Genomic DNA, 21,084 nt, shown 5'->3' with positions numbered 1-21,084 from the left:
TTTGGATGAGTCTAATTATTTTAAATTTCTTGAAACTTGCCTTATAGCCAATGCTATAAATATTCTATGTATGCTTTACAAAATAGGCATTCTCTAGTTGTTGGCTATTCATGACCTTTTTATTCTCCTAAATTTAGAATCAGCTTGTCAATTTCCACCAGAAAAATCGCAAAATTAAATGAGGTAAGCATCCTACTTTAAGTTAGAAAAAGAACAATTGAATTAACCAAAAGAAAGAAAACAGACACCCAAGAGAAATAAAAACACGTCTAAACCAAAACTTGAATATGAATATTCATAGAAGTATTATTCATAATAGCCAAAAACTGGAAGTGAAGCCAGGTACCTGAGGGTTACTATAAATATTCAATAAGAAAGATTACCCTTCGACCTTGTTCCCAACACAGACATAGATGAAAGAAGTTAATCTTGTTAATTCACAGTTTTCGTGTTTAACCTGAAGGTGACTCAAGGGTCACAGGATTTATGAACTTGTTTTGCAGAAGAAAAAGAACACCCTTAAGAAAGTTACCATCACCAGATAACCAGCCCCCAGCTGCCACTGATGCCCAGAAGTCTGACTGCCCAAGGGCTTATCTGGAGTGGAAGAAACAGGGATTTCCCCTTTGTTTCTCAAAAACTCCTCCTCCCAAGTCCCTTAGCTCTATAAAGACCCCCTGATTTCTTCTTTCATTAAGGCAGATTTAAGAGAACCTCTCTTCCCACCTTCTCAATTTGGTCAATTCGAATAAACCTTTCTCCATCTCCAAGCACTGGCATCTCAGTGATTGGCTTACTGTGCATCAGGCACATGAACTTGGGATTAAGAAGTTTGGTATCAGAAGCAACTCAAATGTCCATCAGCTGAAGAATGAATACACAAAATGTGGTATATCCATACAATGAAATATTACCCAGGAGTGTTAAAAAATGAACTACTGATACATGCTACATTGATGAACTTTGAAAACATTATACTATGTAAAAGAAGCCAGTCACAAAGGATCACATGTTATATGACTCCACTTAGAAATCTCCAGAATAGGCAAATCTGTAGAGGCAGAAAGTAGATTAGTGGTTACATAAGGACAGGGTAGGGAAGTGTGAGGTGACAGCTAGGGGGTGCAGGGTTTCATTTTAAGGTAATGAAAATGTACTAAAATTGATTGTGGTAATGGTTGAACAACCTTGTAAATATACTAAAAGCCATTGAATTGTATACGTTAAATGGATGAATTTTATACTATATGAGTTATATCATATAGGGACAAGAATATGCCACCTCAAAATGTGTACTTTAGCATAGGGATTATTTTGAGCTAGAGGTAAATGACTATCAACAGATGCAGAAAGATGCCTTCTCAGAGGTTCCCTTCTCTGATAAAAAGCAGAAACTTCTGAAAAATGAGAAATGCCATAAATCTCCTCTTCTGGGGAAATTTTATGGTCGTGAAGAAGACAGAAAGTCAGTGCCAAGATGGACCTACACAAACAAATCTTACTCCATTACTTTCCCTCATATATTTACCTTAGGACAGTTTGCCACCCTTGAAAGTCTAAAATTCTTTTCCAAGTTTTGTCACTTCTCTAGAAATTTATTGTTCTTTTGTTAAGATGTTTATATAAGCCCAAGTCCTAACCACCCCTTTGAGTTACTCATCACTGAATTCTCCCATGTGTATGAAATGTTAATAAACTTCTGTTTGTTTTTCTCTTGTTAATCTGTCTTTTGTCAGAATCTCAGCCAGAGGACCCAGAAGGGTAGAAGGAAAAAGATTTTCCTCACCTCAAATCTCAATAAAGCTATTAGAAAAAGGAAGCTGGGAAGTAATAAATATAAAGGCAAAAGGTAAGGGAAAAGAAAATAAAGAGGATTGACAAAGACAAAATTTGGTTCTTTGAAAAGACAGCAAAAAGAAGACACAAACCTCTGGTAAGATAAAGCACAAAAATATGAAAGAAGACAAAAATTAATGAAGTTGGGAATGAAATACAGGACATAACTATAGATATAGCAGAGATTCAGAAGATAATATGAGAGCATAATAACTTTTTATGAATAAAGTTGAAAACTTAGATAAAATGGACAATTTCCCAGAAAAATATAATTCATCAAAAGAAACTAAAAAGAAAAACAACAACACAGACCCAGAGTGACCTATTAATATTAATCTTAAAGAAGCTGAATCAGTAGATAAAAAAATCAATGTATGTATGTAGGCATGGTGTGGTATAATAAAAATATGTATTTGGTCTTTGTCCTCTGTTGCTGGTACAGAGCTCCTAACACCCTTGGAATTTCCTGAGTGACAGGGATCTCTTCTGCTATTCCTAATGAGTCCCTCTAGAACAACCTGAGCCTATGCTAATAAGGTGACTCAGGGCTGGGCTCCTAGAGACCCTCAGGATGGGGGCTGGTCACCAGAAAGATCAAACATGTGATCAGGGAGTGGAACTCTCAGGTGGGCAGGAAGGAGCGATCGTACATTGGGTTAAAAAAAACTCTTGAATAACGAGCTTCCGAGAGCTTCCAGTTTGGTGAACGCATCCACATGCTGAGAAAGCGACACATCACAACTCCAAGGGGACAGAGGCTCCTGTGCTCAGGACCCTTCTGGACACTGCCCTATGAACCTCTTCATCTGGCTCTTCATTTGTGTCCTTTATAATAAACCAGTAAACATAAGCAAAATGTTTCCCTGAGTTTTGTGAGCTGTTCTAGCAAATTATCAAACTTGAAGGGGGTCATGGGAACCCCCAGATTTGTAGTAGACTGGGCAGAAATGTGGATAGCCTGGACATTCCACTTGTGGCTGGCATCTGAAGCAGGAGCAGTCTTGTGGGACTGGGCCCTTTAACTCATGGGATTTGATGCTAACTCCAGGTAGATAGTATCAGAACTGACTTCAATGTACTATAGTTAAGCAAAAAGCATTAGGAGAACCAAGTGAAGTGTATCTGAGGTCTTTCAATTAGCGTCAGAGAACTGGAGAATCGATTGGTGTTGGAAAACACCATACAGTTGGTGTCAGAAGGAGTGAGAAAAAAGACATTGCACACGGTTTGACATTTATGTATTAATGTAGTCTTTGCACAATCAGATTAAAGGAGAAAAAAATCTCAATCAATGAAAAAGAAATATTCAACAAAACTGAACACAATTGATAACAAAACTCTTGGAAAACAAGGAATAGAAGACAATTACCTAAATTTGGCAAAGAGTATCTTCCCAAAGCCCACAAAATTTGACCCACACAGATACGCCCAACTGATTTTTGACAAAGGTGCAAAAGCACATCAATGAAGGAAGGATAGTCTTTTCAACAAACGGTACTGGAGCACTTGGACATCCATAGATAAAAATATGCACCTCGATGCCTTATACAAAAATTAACTCAAAATGGATCACAAGTTAAAGGGAAAACATAGAACTAGAAAACTTAAGAGGAAAAAAATCACAGGACCCAGGGCTAGGCAGAGAGTTGTTAGACTTGACACCCAAAGCACACTCTACTGAAGGAAAGATTGATAAGTCGAACCTCATCAAAATTAGAAACTTTGGCCCCATGAAAGACCCTGTGAAGAGGATGCAAAGACACTGGGAAAAAGGATTTGCAAACCACACAGTCCACAAAGACCTTACCTCTAGAATATATAAAGACCTCTTGAAATTCAACCAAAAGTTAAAAACAAACTGTCCAATTAGAAAATGAGCAAAGACATGAACAGAAGTTTCAGTAAGATGATATACAGATGGCAAATAAGCACACTTAAAAATGTTCAATATCACTAGCCATTAGAGAAATGCAATAATCACTGCAAAATGAAATATCACCAACATCTATTTTAATAGCTAAAATAAAAAATAATGATAACACTAAATTCTGGCAAGCATGAGGAGAAACCGGATCACTCATACACTGCTGATGAGAATGTAAAAAGGTTCAGCCACTCTGGGAAGGAGTATGAGATTTCTTACAAAGTTAAACATAGATTTACCAAACAACCTAGTAATTGCACTCCTGAGCATTTATCCCAGAGAAATGAAGATTTACATTCACACAAAACCACATACAGGAATGTTCATAGCAGCATTATTCCTAATAGTCAAAACTGGAAACAGTGCAAATGTCCTTCAATGGGCGAATGGTTAAACAGATGTGGTACATCCACAGCAAAGAATACTACAAAGCAATAAGAAGTGAATTAGCAATACACACAACTTGGGTGGATCTCAAACGAATCATGCTGAGTGGAAAGAAAAAGCCAATCTCAGAAAGTCACATATTGTATGCTTCCATTTTTACATCACTCTTGAAATGACTAACTATAGAGATGGAGAACAGACTATGGTTGACAGAAGTTGGAAGTGGGAGAAGAAGGGAGGTGGTTGCGGCTATGAAAAGGTAGCCTTGGGGTAGGGGGGAAGATTCTTGCCAGAGAACTGTTCTGTATCTTGACTATGGTGATGTTCACACAAGTCTAATGTGATTAAATTGCATAAAACTAAATACTTGCACATAGATGTGTGCATGAAAAATTGCTATAATCCTAATAAGGTCAGTGGACTGTATCAATGTCTACTTCCTGGTTTTGCTACTGTACTATAGTTATATAGTTAACGTTAGGAGAAACCGGGTGAAGGGTATATGAGATCTCTCTGTATTACTTCTTATAGCTGCAGGTAAATGTACAATAATCTGAAAATGAAAAGGTTTTAAATATACATGTTACAAGAAGGATGTCCACAATCACAAACGCTATTCAAGATTGAACTTGAGGTCCCAACCTGCAGGCTAGAAGAGAAAAGGAAATAAGAGGCTTGAGCATTAGAAAGAAATAAGCAAAACTTTCATTATCTGTGCACAATATGACTGTCTACACAGAAAATCTGTATCTGTGAATAAATTATCAAGTTGTATAGAAAATCAATTTGTTTATAAACCAGTTATATTTCTGTACAAAAGAACAGAAGCATTCAAAAATGTAATTTAAAAATGCCATTTAGAGGGGTCAGCCCCATGGCCTAGTGGTTAAGTTCAGTGTGCTCCACTTTGGCAGCCTGGGTTCGCAGGTTCAGATCCCAGGCGCAGACCTACACCACTTGCCAGCCATGCTGTGGCAGCAACCCACATATAAAATGGAGGAAGAGTGACACAGATGTTAGCTCAGGGTTAATCCTCCTCAAGCAAAAAAAAAAGAAAGATTGGCAATAGATGTTAGCTCAGGGCTAATCTTCCTCAGCAAAAGAAAAATATATATATATATACCATTTACACTAATACCAAAAAGCATTTCTTTAATGTAGCTAATAAAAGATATATAATACCTTTATGAAGAATATCATAAAAATTTATTGAAAAACATTAAATAAGATCTAAGTATGTGGTCTGTCTACTAACAGAAAGACTCAATATTGTAAAAAAAAAAAAATCTTCCCAAACCAATCTATAGATTCAATTCTATCACTACTGAAATTACGAGTTTTTTGTAATACTCAACAAGCTACTCCAAACTATTTTGTGGAAGAAAATCTAAGATTTGCACGAAGGAAAAGAACATGTAGGAGAGACTGGTTCTATCAGACAACAAGACTTACTTTAAAGCCAGAGTAACTATAATGGTGTAACATTAACTCAGGAATAGATACATAGACAAATGGGACAGGAAAGAGATCCCAAAACTATATATATGAAAACTTGCTAAATGACAAAAGTGACAGTGATGACAGAATAGACTACCAATAAATGGGGCTAGCCAATTGGATGCCTGTAATGAAACTAAAGGGGGGGGAGGGAGTGGTTCCTCTCACCATTCATAAAAATAAATTACAGTCGATGAAATTCCTAAATGTGAAAATCAGAAATTTAAATTCACAAAGCAAATACCTTTACTACCTTGGGTTAGAAAATAATTTCAAAAACAATAAAGGGAAATGTTGATACATTTGACTTCATTAACAATTATAACTTTTGATTTAAAAAAGAAAATCTTTAAAATGTAAAAAGATGAGCCACAAACTGGGAAAAGCATTAGTACCCAAACTTCGGAAAATAAATAAGAAAACAACAAAAGTTTTCAAATGAGCAAAGGATCTAAATAAGCTGTCCTGAGAACAGAAAAACCCTAGGGTGTAATAAAAATATGAAAAGACGCCTCACCTCACTAGTAATCAAAGAAATAAAAATTAAAATAACAATGAGATAAAATTTCACAACTCATGGGACCAGAAAAATTTGAAAATGATACCAAGTGTAAGTGAAGATGTTGAAGAATGGAAACTTGACACACCACTGATGAAAGTTTAAGAGAAGTTTACCAATATCTAGTAATGTTAAAGATGTTCATATCTTGCAAATTACACTCTTGTACACCCCAGAAACTCTCACATGAGCATATGGAGATATGTACAGGAATGTCTTTTGTAGCACTGTTTACAATAGTGAAAAATTGGAAACAATTTAAATGTCCATTTACAGGAGACTGAATAAGCTTTTACTTATTCATACAATGGAATACTACATAGCAGTGAAATGAATAATTAGACTTATGGATAATCAATATGAAAAAATCTCACAAACATAACATTGAGGAAACAGAGCAAATTGGCAAAGCAAATTGTAAAAAGTAATATCATATTGGGGCTGGCCCGGTGGCACAGCAGTTAAGTTTGCACATTCCGCTTCTCAGCAGCCCGGGGTTCGCCACTTCCAATCCCGGGTACGGACATGGCACCGCTTGGCAAAAGTCATGCTGTAGCAGGCATCCCACATATAAAGCAGAGGAAGATGGGCATGGATGTTAGCTCAGGGCCAGTCTTCCTCAGCAAAAAGAGGAGGATTGGCAGTAGTTAGCTCGGGGCTAATCTTCCTCAAAATAAAAAAATTCATGTTATTTAGGGCTACATACATATATAATCGAAGTATAAAGCCAGTCTGCCAAATTTGGGATAGTTTACTTCTGGGATAGAGGGGGACGGAAATGCATTCCAAGAGGAATGCATGGGAATTTTAACTGTTTGAAATGTTTTATATGGTAATGGACACATGTTCATTTGTTACATTATTTCCTATACCCATCTAAAATATGTCATAATTTAAATTTTAAAAAAAAGAAGGAAAAATCAAAGAGATAGGAAAATGCCAATAAAAAGAAAATGAGAATGATTCTATTAACATTTTTATGTTGGAAATTAAGATCAAAATCACTAAACAGGTAAACAAAGACAGTCTAATGAAGGTAAGATATACAAAGAATGTATAAGAGTCACAAACGTGTATGCATAAAAACAAAAGCTAAACGTTTGACCATGATCAGTTTTATGGTTTAAGTTTTATGAACAAGAACATTAGGTCCACCAGTAATTAAAAGTAATTTACCAATTTGGTCTCCTGACCACTCTATTTAAGCTTCTGCTGCCGCCACGTCCACCTCAGGCCAATTACTCTATAGCATGAGATCAGCTCATTTATTTTATAAAATTGATCAAAATTTTAAATTGCCTTGTTTATTTGTATGTTTGTTTGTTTACCGTGGCCCTTTCATTAGGTGTAAGCTCCCTGAGGGTGGTGATCTTATCTGCCTAGTCCACCAATGAGTCCCTACTGCCCAAAATAATGTCCAGGACGTGCCAATCCCAAGTCAACATTTACTGAATTAATCAATTAGTCAATTAATACCTTTCTTGTTCCACCATTTCAGAAACACATGGATTTTTGAAAAGAAATTCTCTTAGAGTTTCCCTTCTTTTACTTCTTCTTCTTTGCATCACTTCTGCGGTCTTAATACAGGAGATAACAAAAACGTTACCAATTAAATTTAAACACAATATGATAATGAACACAATACGGCAATTTGCTCAAAATCTAATGCTTATCTCTTGACAGTAAAATAAAGCGGTTTCTTATACCCTTCAATTAAAATTTTTATCAACAGTAACAGAAGTATCTCTGTAGACAAAAAATATGATTGTATGTAAAATATATACATTAAAAAATCCCCATATGATAAGAATTATAACTATATAATGATATAATTATGTATAATTATAAAATTATGCTTGTTGGTATTTCCTTCTGTTTCATATTATAATAAATTATAACGTAGCCAATGTATCTTTTCACGTATCTTTAGATATATGAATCTCTTAATTTCAGTAACTTAAAATTCAAAACTCATATGAAACTTACTCTTCCAATCTCCATTACTACAGCTTTGAATTTTTTCGAAGCATTGGCCATCTTTTTACATAAAATACTGTCCCTTTTTTTCACTTTTTTAACTCCAATTAGGGACTCATTCCTCCTAAGACAAAAAGATAAAATCAGTTAAAAGGATCTGCAAGAATTTGCAAAACTAATCCAAAGTAATAAATCTATAATGAATGTTGTCACTGAAATTATGCAAGAATATCCAAAATTTTTTGTGTCCCATTTATAAATTGGACTGTGGCAGAAGAGCAAAATGTAAATGATGCCATAAAATGCAATGAGAGCTGACATGTGACGTAGGAGGAACAGAACTGGACTAAAAATAAAACAACAAGAACACTGCCCTTTAAAACCAAGAGATGAAACTACCTAAGGGTGACCCAGACAAGCTGCCTTGCTTCCAACAGATTTCAATCTCTTTGCTTCCATCATACGTAAGCTCCCAGCCGCTATAACCTTCTGGATCCCAACGGAAACTAAGTGTTTCGGATGCCTTCCAAACTTCCTCCTTTCCCCCAATCACCTATAGGGGTTCTTAACCTTGGTTTTTTAATCTGCCATAGACCCCTGTGGTAATCCAGCCCTTCTCCAAATACTCTCATTAATCCCTCCCTTTATTGATATTTATCACCTATTTTCCCTGAAATTCATGTATTTCCTAAAATGTATAGTTCTTTTCATAAGTACTTGCTAGGTACAGCAAAACCCTGCTATAACATGATAAATGGGATCCAAAAACTTAAATTGAATAAAACGTAGGGTCATATCAACACAAAGCTAAGGAAACGACTTGAGTCTGCAGAACTAGTTCTAGGAGTTGGGGTTCCAAATTCATCTTAGTCCCAGTGGCGGTTGGCCTTTTACTTCAGTTTTGATGAGGATGATCCTGGATCCTGTGGTTGGTTAGGACTCCAGCCCAGCTGCAGCAATTCCAAGAATCTGCCAGTTAGTTGGCATTCATTTTGGCAAATGTTTTGTCTGCCTGCACTAGGAAGCTTGGACCAATAACCTCTCCTACTTGCACCCTGAGACTGGTCGCCTGCCGATTTCCAACCAGCATGGTCTCCTCTCTACCTCTTCCCTCTCCTACCCCACTAGAACGTTTGACCTGGATGCTGCTATTCTAGAAAGAGACAGGAAGGAGAGGAGGTCATAGATGTACGCTTGGGCTACCATCTTCCCAATCCTGTCAGCATTCTCCTCTACGCTCTGCAGAACTCTCACCCACTGAATACATTAAACGCCTCCACTCCTCGACCTCTTCGTAGAATGCTTCCTCTTAGATCTGCCTGCTTTTTATTTTGTTTATGACGTGTTACGAAAAATTTTATGTAGTCAACATTATCATTGATTTCATGGCTTATTCATTGTTTTGATTACTTATATTAGTGCTTTTTTTGACTTGAAACACTGAGTCCCAATGGCTGTCTGCCTAATATTTCACAAACACAACTCTGTTATATTTTAACTGATAGTAAAAATATTTCCTTTTGCTCTTTTTTATTTTTCAAATATTTTTCTTTATTCTAGCCCATTCCAAATAAACTAATCTTATTGGAATTGCATTAAACCAACAAGCTGATTTGAAGATAATAGACATCTTTACAATATTCTATCTGCCCATAGAGTAATGTACTATGTCCATTTATTCAAATCCTTTTTTTATATCTCTTAGTAAAGATGTTTGGTCTTCTTTATATTAGTCTAAGTCCCCTCACAATTCCTGATAAATTTCATAGAAATGGGATCATTTTTCCATTATACTTTCCAGTTGATATATGAAAACTATTCATTTGGCATCTAGCCATCCTGTGGAATTTGATCATTAGTTCTGATAGTTTTCAGTTAATTAACTTGTCAAGTTAAAAAAATTATTTGCAAATATCAATCATTTTTATCTCCACTTTCAGATTACTTCACTGTGGAATTCATTTGACAAACATTTTTGAGATCCTATCGTGTGATAATCACATAAACCCTAATCCTAATTTCTATTCTTTTTTTTTAATTGAGGTAATAATGGTTTATAACATTGTGAAATTTCAGGTGTACATTATTTATGAGTTTTTGTATAGACTGCATCATACTCACCACCAATAGTCTAATTTTCATCCGTCACCATATACATTTACTCCTTTTGTCCAATATCCCACCCCCTCCCCCTCTGGTAACCACTAATTGTTCTCTTTGTCCATGTGTTTATCTTCCACATATGAGTGAAATTATGTGGTGTTTGTCTTTCTCTGTCTGGCTTATTTCACTTAACAGAATACCCTCAAGGTCCATCCATGTTGTTGCAAAAGGGATGGTTTTGCCTTTTTTATGGCTGAGTATATTCCATTGTATATATATATATACCACATCTTTTTTATCTAGTCATCAGTTGATGGGCACTGGGTTGCTTCCACATCTTGGCTATTGTGAGTAATGCTGCAATAAACATAGGTGTGCACAAATCTTTTGAATTGTTGATTTCAAGTTCTTTGCACAAATACCCAGTAGCAGGACAGCTGGATCATATGGTATTTTTATTTTTAATTTTTCGAGAAAACTCTGTACTGTTTTCCATACTCTTTTTTTCTTGGTGAGTCTGGCTAAGGGTTTGTCAATTTTTTTATCTTCTCAAAGAACCAGCTCCTAGTTTCACTGATCCTTTCTACTGTTTTTTCAGTCTCTATGCATTTATTTCTGCTCTAATTTATATTATTCTCTCCTGCTGACTTTGGGCTTTGTTTGTTTTTTCTTTTCTAGTCTGTTAAGTGTACTTTAAGATTACTTATTTGAGACTTTTCTTTTTGTTGAGGTGGGCCTGAATTGCTATGAATTTCCCTCTTAGAACTGCTTTTGCTGTAGCCCATAGAGTTGGTATGCTGTACATTCATTTTCATTTGTCTCCAGGTATTTTTAAATTTCTTCATTGATCCAATGGTTGTTCGGTAGCATGCTGTTTACTCTCCACATATTTGTCACTTTCCCAGCTTTTTTCTTGTAGCTGATTTCTAGTTTCAAATCACTGTGGTTGGAAAAGATGCTTGACATGATTTCAATCTTCTTAAATTTCTTGAGCCTTGCCTTGTTTCCCAACATATGGTCTGTCTTTGAGAATGTTCCATGTGCAGTTGAGAAGAATGTGTATGCTGTTGTTTTTGGATGGAATGCTCTAAGTCCATCTGATCAAGTGTTTCATTTAAATCCACTATTTCCTTGTTGACTTTCTGTCTGGATGATCTATCCATTGATGTAAGTGGGGTGTTGAGGTGCCCTACTATTACTGCATTGTTGTTAATTTCTCCCTTTAGCTCTGTTAACAGTTGTTTTATATACTTTGGTGCTCCTGTGTTAGGTGCTTACATATTCATAAGTGTTATGTCCTCTCGGTGGAAAGTCCCTTTTATGATTATATACTGTCCCTCTTTGTCTCTCATTTTCTTTTTTATCTTGAAGTCTGCATTGTCTAAATATAGCAACGCCTGCTTTCTTTTGTTTGCCATTTGCTCGGAGTATCATCTTTCATCCTCTCACTCTGAGCCTGTGTTTGTCTTTAGAGCTGAGATGTGTTTCCTGGAGGCAGCATATTGTTGGGTCTTGTTTTTTAATCTGTCCAACCACTCTGTGTCTTTTGATTGGAGAATTCAACTCATTTACATGTAGAGTGATTATTGATATATAAGGGCTTAATACTGCCATTTTTATCTCTTGTTTTCTGGTTGTTCTATATTTCCATTGTTTCTCTTCCTTTGTATTTCTGACTGACACTTCATTTTGGAGGTTTTCTGTGGAGGTTTTCTCAGTTCTTTCTTTTTTTATGAATTGTGGTTCTGCTCTGATTTTTTTTCTAGTGGTTACATTAAGGTTTGTATAAAAGATCTCATAGATAAGAGAATCCATTTTCTGATAGCCTCTTATCTGCATTAGCCTAAGCAGGTTCCATCCCTTTCATTTTCCCCGAGTTATTGTTACTACAAATTATTCTGTTTTGCCTTTGAGTTTGTGACTAAGTTGAAGTGTTTATAGTTTCTTTTGATGCTTTCCTTCTCTTTGTCTTTTAAGTTATGGTTAAGTATTTGCTTACCTGTTCTAAAAGAGAGCTGTAGTTTTCTGATTTTGTCTGTCTATTTATAGCCTTGCTCAAAACTTTTTGAGATCTTTGCCTTTTTGTTTCAGATGTGAACGCATCCTTAATCATTTCTTATAGGGGAAGTCTAGTGGTGATGAACTCCCTCAGTTTTTGTTTATCTGGGAGAGCTTTTATTTCTCCATTGTATATGAAGGATAGTTTCACTGGATAGAGTATTCTTGGCTGAAAGATTTTGTCTTTCAGTACTTTGAATATATCATTCCATCCTCTCCTAGCCTGTAAGGTTTCTGCTGAGAAATCTGCTGAAAGCCTGATAGGGGTTCCTTTGTAGGTTATTTTCTTCTGGGTTGCTGCCCTTAATATTTTTCCTTTGTCATTGACTTGTGCCAGTTTTACTATTCTATGTCTTAGAGAAGGTCTTTTAACATTGATGTAATTAGGAGTTCTATTGTCTTTGTGTGTTTGTAACTCCAGTTCTTTCCCCAGGCTTGGGAAATTCTCAGGTATTATTCTCTGAACAAGCTCTCTGCTCCTTTCTTCCTCTGGAATACCTATCATCCTTATGTTACTTTTCCTAATTGAGTCAGATATTTCTCAAAGATTGCCTTCATTTTTAAAAAACTCTTAGTTCTCTCTCCTCTTTCACCTAAAGCAATTCTATATTTCTATCCTCTAAATCACTAATTCTTTCCTCCACAGAATCAGCTCTATTTTTTAAGGATTCTAGATTATTTTTTATTTCATTAATTGTGCTTTTCACTACAAGAGTTTCTGCTTGGTTTTTTTATAGTTTCAATCTCTTTGATACAGCATTCCTTCTTCTCATTAATTTTATTCCTGAGCTCACTGAACTGTCTTTCTGAGTTTTCTTATAACTCATTGAGTTTCTTTACGATAGCTATTTTGAATTCTCTGTGATTTGGATTATAAATTTCTGTGACTTCAGGGTTTATTTCTGGAGAATTCTCATTCTCCTTCTGCTCTGAATTGCTGTAGTTTTTCATGGTGTTTGATGAACTAATCTTTTGCTAGGGCATTGTGGTAGCATTAGGTTGTAGATGCCACCTGCTACAGCTGGGGGGAAGCAGGAGCTGTGTTTCTGATCCCACCTTGTCTGCTGGAAGTTTTGGGTGCTTGCCCCAGCCAGGAAAGCATTCACCTGGGTGTGTAGATCTTCTGCTGCCTCTTCTTATGGTCACACTGGCTGCTGTGCTTGGTGGGAAGGCCTTACTCACAGGGTCCAATCCTAGGCCACTCCTTGGGGCTGCAGAGGCACTGTGGGCTCTGCCACCAGATGGGAAAGTGATCACACGAGTGTTCAGGGCTGCCACTGCCTGCTCCCACAGTCATGCAGAGATGTGCTCCCATCTTCAGGGCTGCAGTGGTACTATGGTCATTCATGCCAACTGGGAAATCATTCACCCAGGTATGTAGATCCTCCACTGCCTTTTCTTACAGGCACAACTGCCACTGTGCTTGATAGGAAGGGCTTTCTCAAGGGGCCTGAGCCTAGGGCCACTCCTTGGGACCACAGAAGCACTGTGGGCTCTCCCACTGCATAAGAAAGTGATCACATGGGGGCTCAGAGCTGCCATCGCCTGTTCCCACAGTCATCCCAAGGTGTGCTCCCACTCTTGGAGCTGCAGTGGTACTATGGGCACTACTGCCAGCCAGGAAAGTGGTCACATGTGTGCACAGGGCTGTCTAGGGGGGCAGAGGAGTGCTCACCTATCTCTACCACCTCCCTGGGGGCAGTCCATCCGCCTTCAGATGTATAGCTGCATGGGTCTTTCAGGCATCCCATTGTGCTGTGTGGTATCCTCCATTGATCAATGAATGACCATTTAGTTGTAGTGCAAAGGAGGAGAGATAAAAGGAACAGCCATGTTCCTGATGTCATTCCAAGGGTTCTAATTTCTATTTCTTATATTAATTACTGGCAAGAACTTTCAGAAAAATGTTAGGTGACAGAAGCAATAATAGCTTTCCTGGTTGTAGAGCTCATTTTAACAGAAAATATTCTTCTAATCTTAATTTGCCAGGAATGGTTGTTGAATTTCAGCACATGACTTTTTAGTATCTATTAAAGGCTCCTGTGACTACTGGTGATGACTATACTTACAAATTTCCTACTATATTTATATTGAGAATAAAATCTACATTTTCACTGCTGAACTTATAAGCTAGTATTTTGTTTTGAATTTTTGTTTCTTATGCTGCTAAATAAGATTGATTCATAATTTTCCATTTTTTATTCTCTTTTTATAAAACTGTGATCAGAGCCTGTTGTGATAAATTTACTAAGAAAATGTATACCCATGTTCTGAAATAGCTTTATGTAAAACAAAAATGATCTGTTCCTGTAAAATATGAAAGAACTAGCCTAAAAAAAATTGAGCTATCCAAATTTTTTTACTGCTTCAATAAGTTCTTATAATTAAAATTTTTCCAGACTATCATCACTTTAGATTTTCAAATTTAATCACATTAAATTTTATATACTGTTATCTAATATTTGTTAAAACATTTCTAAATTTATGATTATTTTCTCTTTGGATTACTTGTACTGGACTTTTTCTTATTATGCTGGCCAGAAATTTATCTAATTTATTTGTATCTTCAAAGAACTAGCTCTAGCAGTTATCAATTGGGCTATTCTAGAATCAACTTATAATTGATTTTCATTTTTTAATTTTTATTTTCTTCTTTCTGCTTTCTTAGATTTATTTTGTCATTTTTCTAACTTCTTGAGTTCAGTAAAAGTTCAGCTAGTTTTATTTTTCTTGTTTAGTAATGGGAGCTTCTAAAGCTAAGAATTTGTCTCTAACTGCTGCTTTGAGTACATTTGCTATGAGAGTTTCTCATCATTATTTTCAAAAAGCTCTATACTTCTAGTTAGGTTTCTGTTTAGATCCAATAATTATATATGCCAGTAATTTATTTTGTTTTAAAATTTCAGTTTTATTGTACTGTAAGAGAATGTGGTCTTTACAAATTTTAGTGTGAGTGATCTATTGAGCTTTATTTTACAGATTAAATATTACCTTTTTTTAATTTAAAGAGTGTTTCAAAATGTGTTTAGCTCAATTGGCTATAAATATTAAATTAATTGTATTAATTACATTATGTACATTTTCTAGGTCCTTGTTATTTCTGTCTTTTTTAAAGTCATGTTAAACTCTTTCAATATTGTTATGTTTCTGTCAAATTAGCCTTTTCTTTTGAACAGTTATTGCCATATACTTTGACTCTTTGTAACATAGAAAATGAAAGTTCATGAAATATCTTCATTGTGATTTATAAGAGTTACAGGTAGAATCACCCACTTTGAATGTGAAATGGTGGCATTAAAAAATAAGTAATGAAGAGATTATTCTTTAAATGTGACCAGGACAATTGATAAACTGGGAAAAATAACCTAAAGTTTAATCTAAATCCCCATGCCAAAATTAATTCCATGTAGATTAAAACATTAAATATAAATCATGAAACCATAAAATTGAAAGAAAATACAGCTGCATATTTGTCTGTTGCAGTATGAGAAACATTTTGTACAAAAGTATGTTAAGCATATGAATATAAAAAGAAAATAGATATTACTATCAAAGTAGAAATCACGGTATTGTGTTTGCCTCTTGTCTATGTTCCTTGACTTGGAGAAGAGCATCCTAAAACATCTGCTCAGCCTTGAAAATTGGAATCATTACCTTTGTTTTGAACCCACTTATATTGCTCAATCTCCAACCTCAGGTGCTTTATTAAATCACTGGTCAATGCTTCTAAGACTCTTACTCTGTCTTCTTCTTTCAGAATATCTGTTATCCTTAGACTGGACCTCCACAGTCAGCCCTCCAAATGTCACTGCACACTGAAAGTGTCTTCTGATTTTCTTTGGTATTAAGAATATTATTTACAGCTTCTAAACATCTAATTTTGGCTATTTTTTAATTTAATGGAACTTTCTAATTCTGACCAATTCTCTTATTACCATGGCCTGCTTCATTTAATAGAAGCAATTTCCTCTTTTCTTTTTTGAAAATATAAAGCACGTATATTCCAAGCACTTGTTCTAATAAAGGAAGTGCCTATTTTAGGAAGAATATTTTCCTGTACGTTTTTATGAGAATGTTTCTCTTCTGCTGCCTTTTTTTAAATAGACCTCATGTTATTGATGTTTCCTATTACTAAAATGAGATAGAGCTATGCCCAGTGGTGAAAGTAAAGCCTAGTTATTGGGACAAAAGTTGGATTCCTTCAGCCTCTCTCATAACTGCCATAAGACACTACAATTTTCTCTGGGGGCAAAGAGAATTATTCAGGCTTGCAGAACAAGAGATAGCTTTAAGTTTTACTACTTCTATTTAAAGAACTCCCCCTTAACATATACAAATGCAAATCCCAAGAAGTGTCTGCTCGCTACTATAGGGGAATTAGAAAAGCATGGTAAATAACCAAAACTGGACCAAAAACCCTGTGTGAGGGGAGCTGATGGCCTGGAGATGCCATTATCCATCCTAACTCAATAGCAAAAGGCCTAATCTAGTTCTTCCTAGAAATATGAACATGCTCTATTCTTATTCTTTAGTTCCATTGTATAAATATTTCTACGTTTAGTTATTTATTTGTTTAGACGCATAGACACAAATCCTCACTCTCTCCCAGGTGACTACTGCACCTGTATATACACCACCCTCTTTTTCACGCACTTTACATATCTTAAAGTGACAATGTTGTTAAATTAAAAAAATCAAAATTGTTAATATTAATAAAATAGATATTATGAGTACCTTTTCAAGAAGTCATGGATAGGATTTGTTATCTCCACCATAAGGTGAAATTTTTCATCATTCATACATTTTAGCATAATTTGTGTAAAGAATTCCAGGAATCTAGGTCTCTGCTTAAATTTCATAACTGTGAAAACAAAGAAGTTCATATATAGTTACCAATATACCAAGTTATTGGTGCTGAAACGTTACCATTGCTAAAAGTCATTTTGTTCCAACAGGCAAGTTTACTAACCTGCTTTTTAGATTTCTCACTTTTAAAAAAATATATGAGTAAATATGGTGAGAATTATTATTTTTCTAAGATCAAATTTATCCTTTATGGTCTATATTTCATTATTTTCCAAATATCTCAGTGTTAAGAAAGAGTTCATAAACATTGTCTCTACTGTATACCTAACTAGTTGGGGAAAATATTGTTGACAATTATCAAAATAAGTAGTCATCCTAATTTTTATTATATTTTATTCTGAGCCAAGCAATAATGTTGTTCTTTCTTCATAGCTGAACTTAAAGATCACTAACACATTTTTTAATTCCCTTGTTTTTTGTAAGCTTCATAATAACACCATTTATTATCAAAAACAAGCAACCATCAAGATTCTGTCTTTCCAGATTTTAAATCAGGTACTTATTTAATTTGAAGAGACCTCTTTATCAGGTCTCTTTCATTACTTGACGATCAAGATTCTGCACTACTCTGAATGAGTAAGAACCTAAAATCTTCTGCCTAGAAGGGTGAAATCTTTAAGCAGAAAAACAACAACAGAATCCCCGGAATAAATGATCTTCCACAGTAAGTCAAGTAAACAGCATGTATGCATTTAGGCCACCTACCTTCTCTCACAGCACCTTTGACTGACCAATTTAAAACTATAGGGTAAAGAAATATAGGGTCCTCTGTTCCTGAGAGTTCAGTTGTAACATCTAAGGTTAAAAAAAAAATAATAAGTTGTACGTTCTGCTTAACATCAATAATCAAAACTGAAAATTCTTTGGAAGGGATGAAAAAAGAAAAATTCCCAAGTATTCGTCCTAAATTATGTGACTTAAAATATCAATTAGATCATATTTTGGAGATTAAAACAATCCAATAATCTCAATTATTTTCCTTTCATTTTCTTCTGCTAAAAGCCAAGGAGTCCACCGCCACATAGGTGAAGAATTTCCAAGGCATGAGTCTCTCTTATTCATCAGCTGTCGGGTATCAGCAAACCCCAGACTCAGAAACCTACCAATTATATTAACTCCATTTTTACAAAATTATCTTTAAAACTCAGTAAAGTATAGAACACACACACTCAGCCAGGCTGCCTGGGTGCAAACTCTAACCCTGTCGCTTTTTAGTTACGAGACCTTGGGAAGTTACTCAGCTTCTCTGTGCCTCCATTGCCTTATCTTTACAACAGGGAAAATAATAGTACCTTCTTCTTGTGGTTGTTATTTAAGGGTTCTATGGGTTTTAATATGAATAAAACACTTAAAATAGTTCCCGGCAAACAGAAAGTACTGTATAAAACTATTACTTTTATTTTTTTTTTAAAGATTTTATTTTTTCCTTTTTCTCCCCAAAGCCCCCCCATACATAGTTGTATATTCTTCGTTGTGGGTCCTTCTAGTTGTGGCATGTGGGACGCTGCCTCAGCGTGGTCTGATGAGCAGTGCCATGTCCGCGCCCAGGATTCGAACCAACGAAACACTGGGCCGCCTGCAGCAGAGCGCGCGAACTTAACCACTCGGCCACGGGGCCAGCCCCTAAAACTATTATTTTTATTATTGTTTTGTTATTGCATCTACTGTTTAGCTAGCACAATTACATGGTGCTTCTTAGTAAATTGGGGCTTTTTGATAATATGAAAATAAGTAATTCACATTTCTAAAACACTTTACTTCTTAAGGAATTATAATTTTTATATGTAGCCAGATAATTACCACTTCCCCAAAACTAGGTTTACTGATTATGGGAATAATAGAGCATTGGGTTCAAGTCATAAATTCAGCTTGAAACAGACATGGAGCATATAAAAATAGAGTGAGAGATTCCAGTCAGGGATCCTGAAACAATCTGAGCCCCCAGATACATCTGAGGTGCACAGTAAGAGAGGAGAGGGAGGGGTACAAATTCTCCAATACAGTCAGTTCTCCAAAGGCCAAGGGGCAAAAGTGGGGCCTTCTACTTAAGAGAAATTTAGGTCCCATTGTTCTTCCAGATTTGAAGTACCTGTTTTTAAAAAATGTGATAATACCTATCATCACCAGAAATTAAATCAATTTCTTAAGCAGATTTCCAAACTCCAAAATTCCACTCGTGTTAATATGAAATTACCATACAGCACAATGACGTAAAATCAAACTAATCTTTCACCTGAGTAGACTGTGGTTCAGATCACTCACACATTAACACCCCTCATGCTACCCCTTTATTTCTCAGTTACATTTTTGCCTTTAGAGCAGGGATTCTCGGTTTTGCACTCCCCTCCCCAACACATTGGCAACATTTACCTCCCAGTTGGTTGTCACCTGGGGGGATGGTGTGCTATGCATTTATGGACAGAGGCCAGGGATGCTGCTCAACATCCACAACGCCTAGGACAGTGCCCCATCACAAAGAATTATCTGGCCCAAATTGGCAATAGTGTCGAGGTTGAGAAATCCTACTTTGGAATCAGAAGATTTAGACTCAAATCCAAGCCAGCTATGTAATCCTAAATAATCACTTAATCTTTATGAGGCACATCTGTAAAAAGCTGTGAGTAATTCCATATTAATAGAGTATTGTTAGGATTAGTGACATAACGGAAAAGCACTGTATATTCCTTAAAGGGTTTACCAAATGGTAATCTCATCTCGGTCCTTTTAACAAACTATTTTCTTATTTTAAAAAATATAATGCTAAACAGAAGCTTATAGAAAGAAAAAAAAAAAAGACTACATTGCTTTGTGAGTTTGAGTAGGTGTGTCTCCAAAATGACCAGCTGTTCATTTATTTTTTCAGGTAATAATATCTGCTGTTGCTTCTTAGCCTTGCAAGACTTCTTAGAAGAGCCCTAGAAACATGGGTTAAATGTTAGAAAGTACTTCAACATGTATCAACAACTGTCATTTCAAATAACATTCCTTAAATTGATGTTTTCATGCTTTCATACTTGGTAGACAAAACTATGATCTGCACAGCTAAACAATATGAGTTAATAATTAATAATAGCTATTGCATTCTTAATAAATGTCAGACACAGTACTAAGTGTTTTCTGGAGGTTGACCAAAAGATTTCTTCTCTTCCCTCTCCCTTCCTCCCAGTAACTTCCAAATCCCTAACCAGCACCCCCAGTACTCTTCTGAAAGCAGCAGAGAGTATGTCTCTAAAAATACTCAAAAGAAAATTCCCAGGCTGCTCTCAGAAACGCATCCCTGTTTGCTTTTTCTTTCTTTTTCCAGAAGGAGCTTCTTTAGAACTAAGCTAATTGCTTTTGCTGCTTTGCCTTTCATTGAAACATAACAGGATCAGAGATCAGTGGATTAAGAACTGGGAGGTCTAGCTCAGGCTCTCCACCATGTTTTCGGCCATCTGAGCCTGAGAACTGACCAGTTAATGTCTCCTGTTCTCCAAAAAAGAAAAAACATCCCCCAAGTCCCTTTAGGCTCAAAGAGACCTTGAGTGGCTATAACAATTTCTGACTCTTATAAATTAGGTATGAGCTTCTCAGTCCAAGGAAAGAGGCAAAGGGCCCTGTCCTACAACTATGTGATGGGACAAGGGGCTGAGTCAAGCCTGGGTGATATAAAGGGGCTGGCTGACGGACTCAGAGTGAACAACACTCGGTGAAACAAACTCTCAAATTGCCTCCAGCTTATTCAAAACCTTCTCTAGACAACCCCCTCCCCCCAAAAAAGTATTATGGCTAAAAAATTCATTCAGTAAAATAGTGATGATTTTTAAAGCTTTTTGTGGCAAACAAACACTTACTTGGAAACTCAACATATAATAGAGATAGAAATGGAGCTACTCCA

The 21,084-nt window shown here is 35.9% G+C and overlaps 1 protein-coding gene across 12 annotated transcripts in view; it reads right to left on the bottom strand.

Annotated features, from left to right (window-relative positions):
• CFAP54 (cilia and flagella associated protein 54) overlaps positions 1 to 21,084 on the bottom strand; it is a 301,315-nt gene that overhangs the window by 169,462 nt on the left and 110,769 nt on the right. For all 12 annotated transcript variants that reach the window (XR_011433771.1, XM_023631775.2, XM_070254526.1 and 9 more), the window contains 5 exons: positions 20,008 to 20,122; positions 17,913 to 18,002; positions 17,076 to 17,202; positions 8,190 to 8,304; positions 7,680 to 7,780 (listed from right to left, as the gene is read on the bottom strand). Coding sequence is in view for 11 of the 12 variants with exons in the window: in XM_023631775.2 (XP_023487543.2) it covers positions 7,680 to 7,780; positions 8,190 to 8,304; positions 17,076 to 17,202; positions 17,913 to 18,002; positions 20,008 to 20,122 (548 nt within the window). In the remaining variant the exon portion in view is untranslated. The remainder of the gene's footprint in view (positions 1 to 7,679; positions 7,781 to 8,189; positions 8,305 to 17,075; positions 17,203 to 17,912; positions 18,003 to 20,007; positions 20,123 to 21,084) is intronic.

This window comes from Equus caballus, chromosome 28 (genome assembly GCF_041296265.1).
Source record: "Equus caballus isolate H_3958 breed thoroughbred chromosome 28, TB-T2T, whole genome shotgun sequence".
NCBI lineage: Eukaryota > Metazoa > Chordata > Mammalia > Perissodactyla > Equidae > Equus > Equus caballus.
This window is presented reverse-complemented; position numbering and strand designations above follow the sequence as displayed.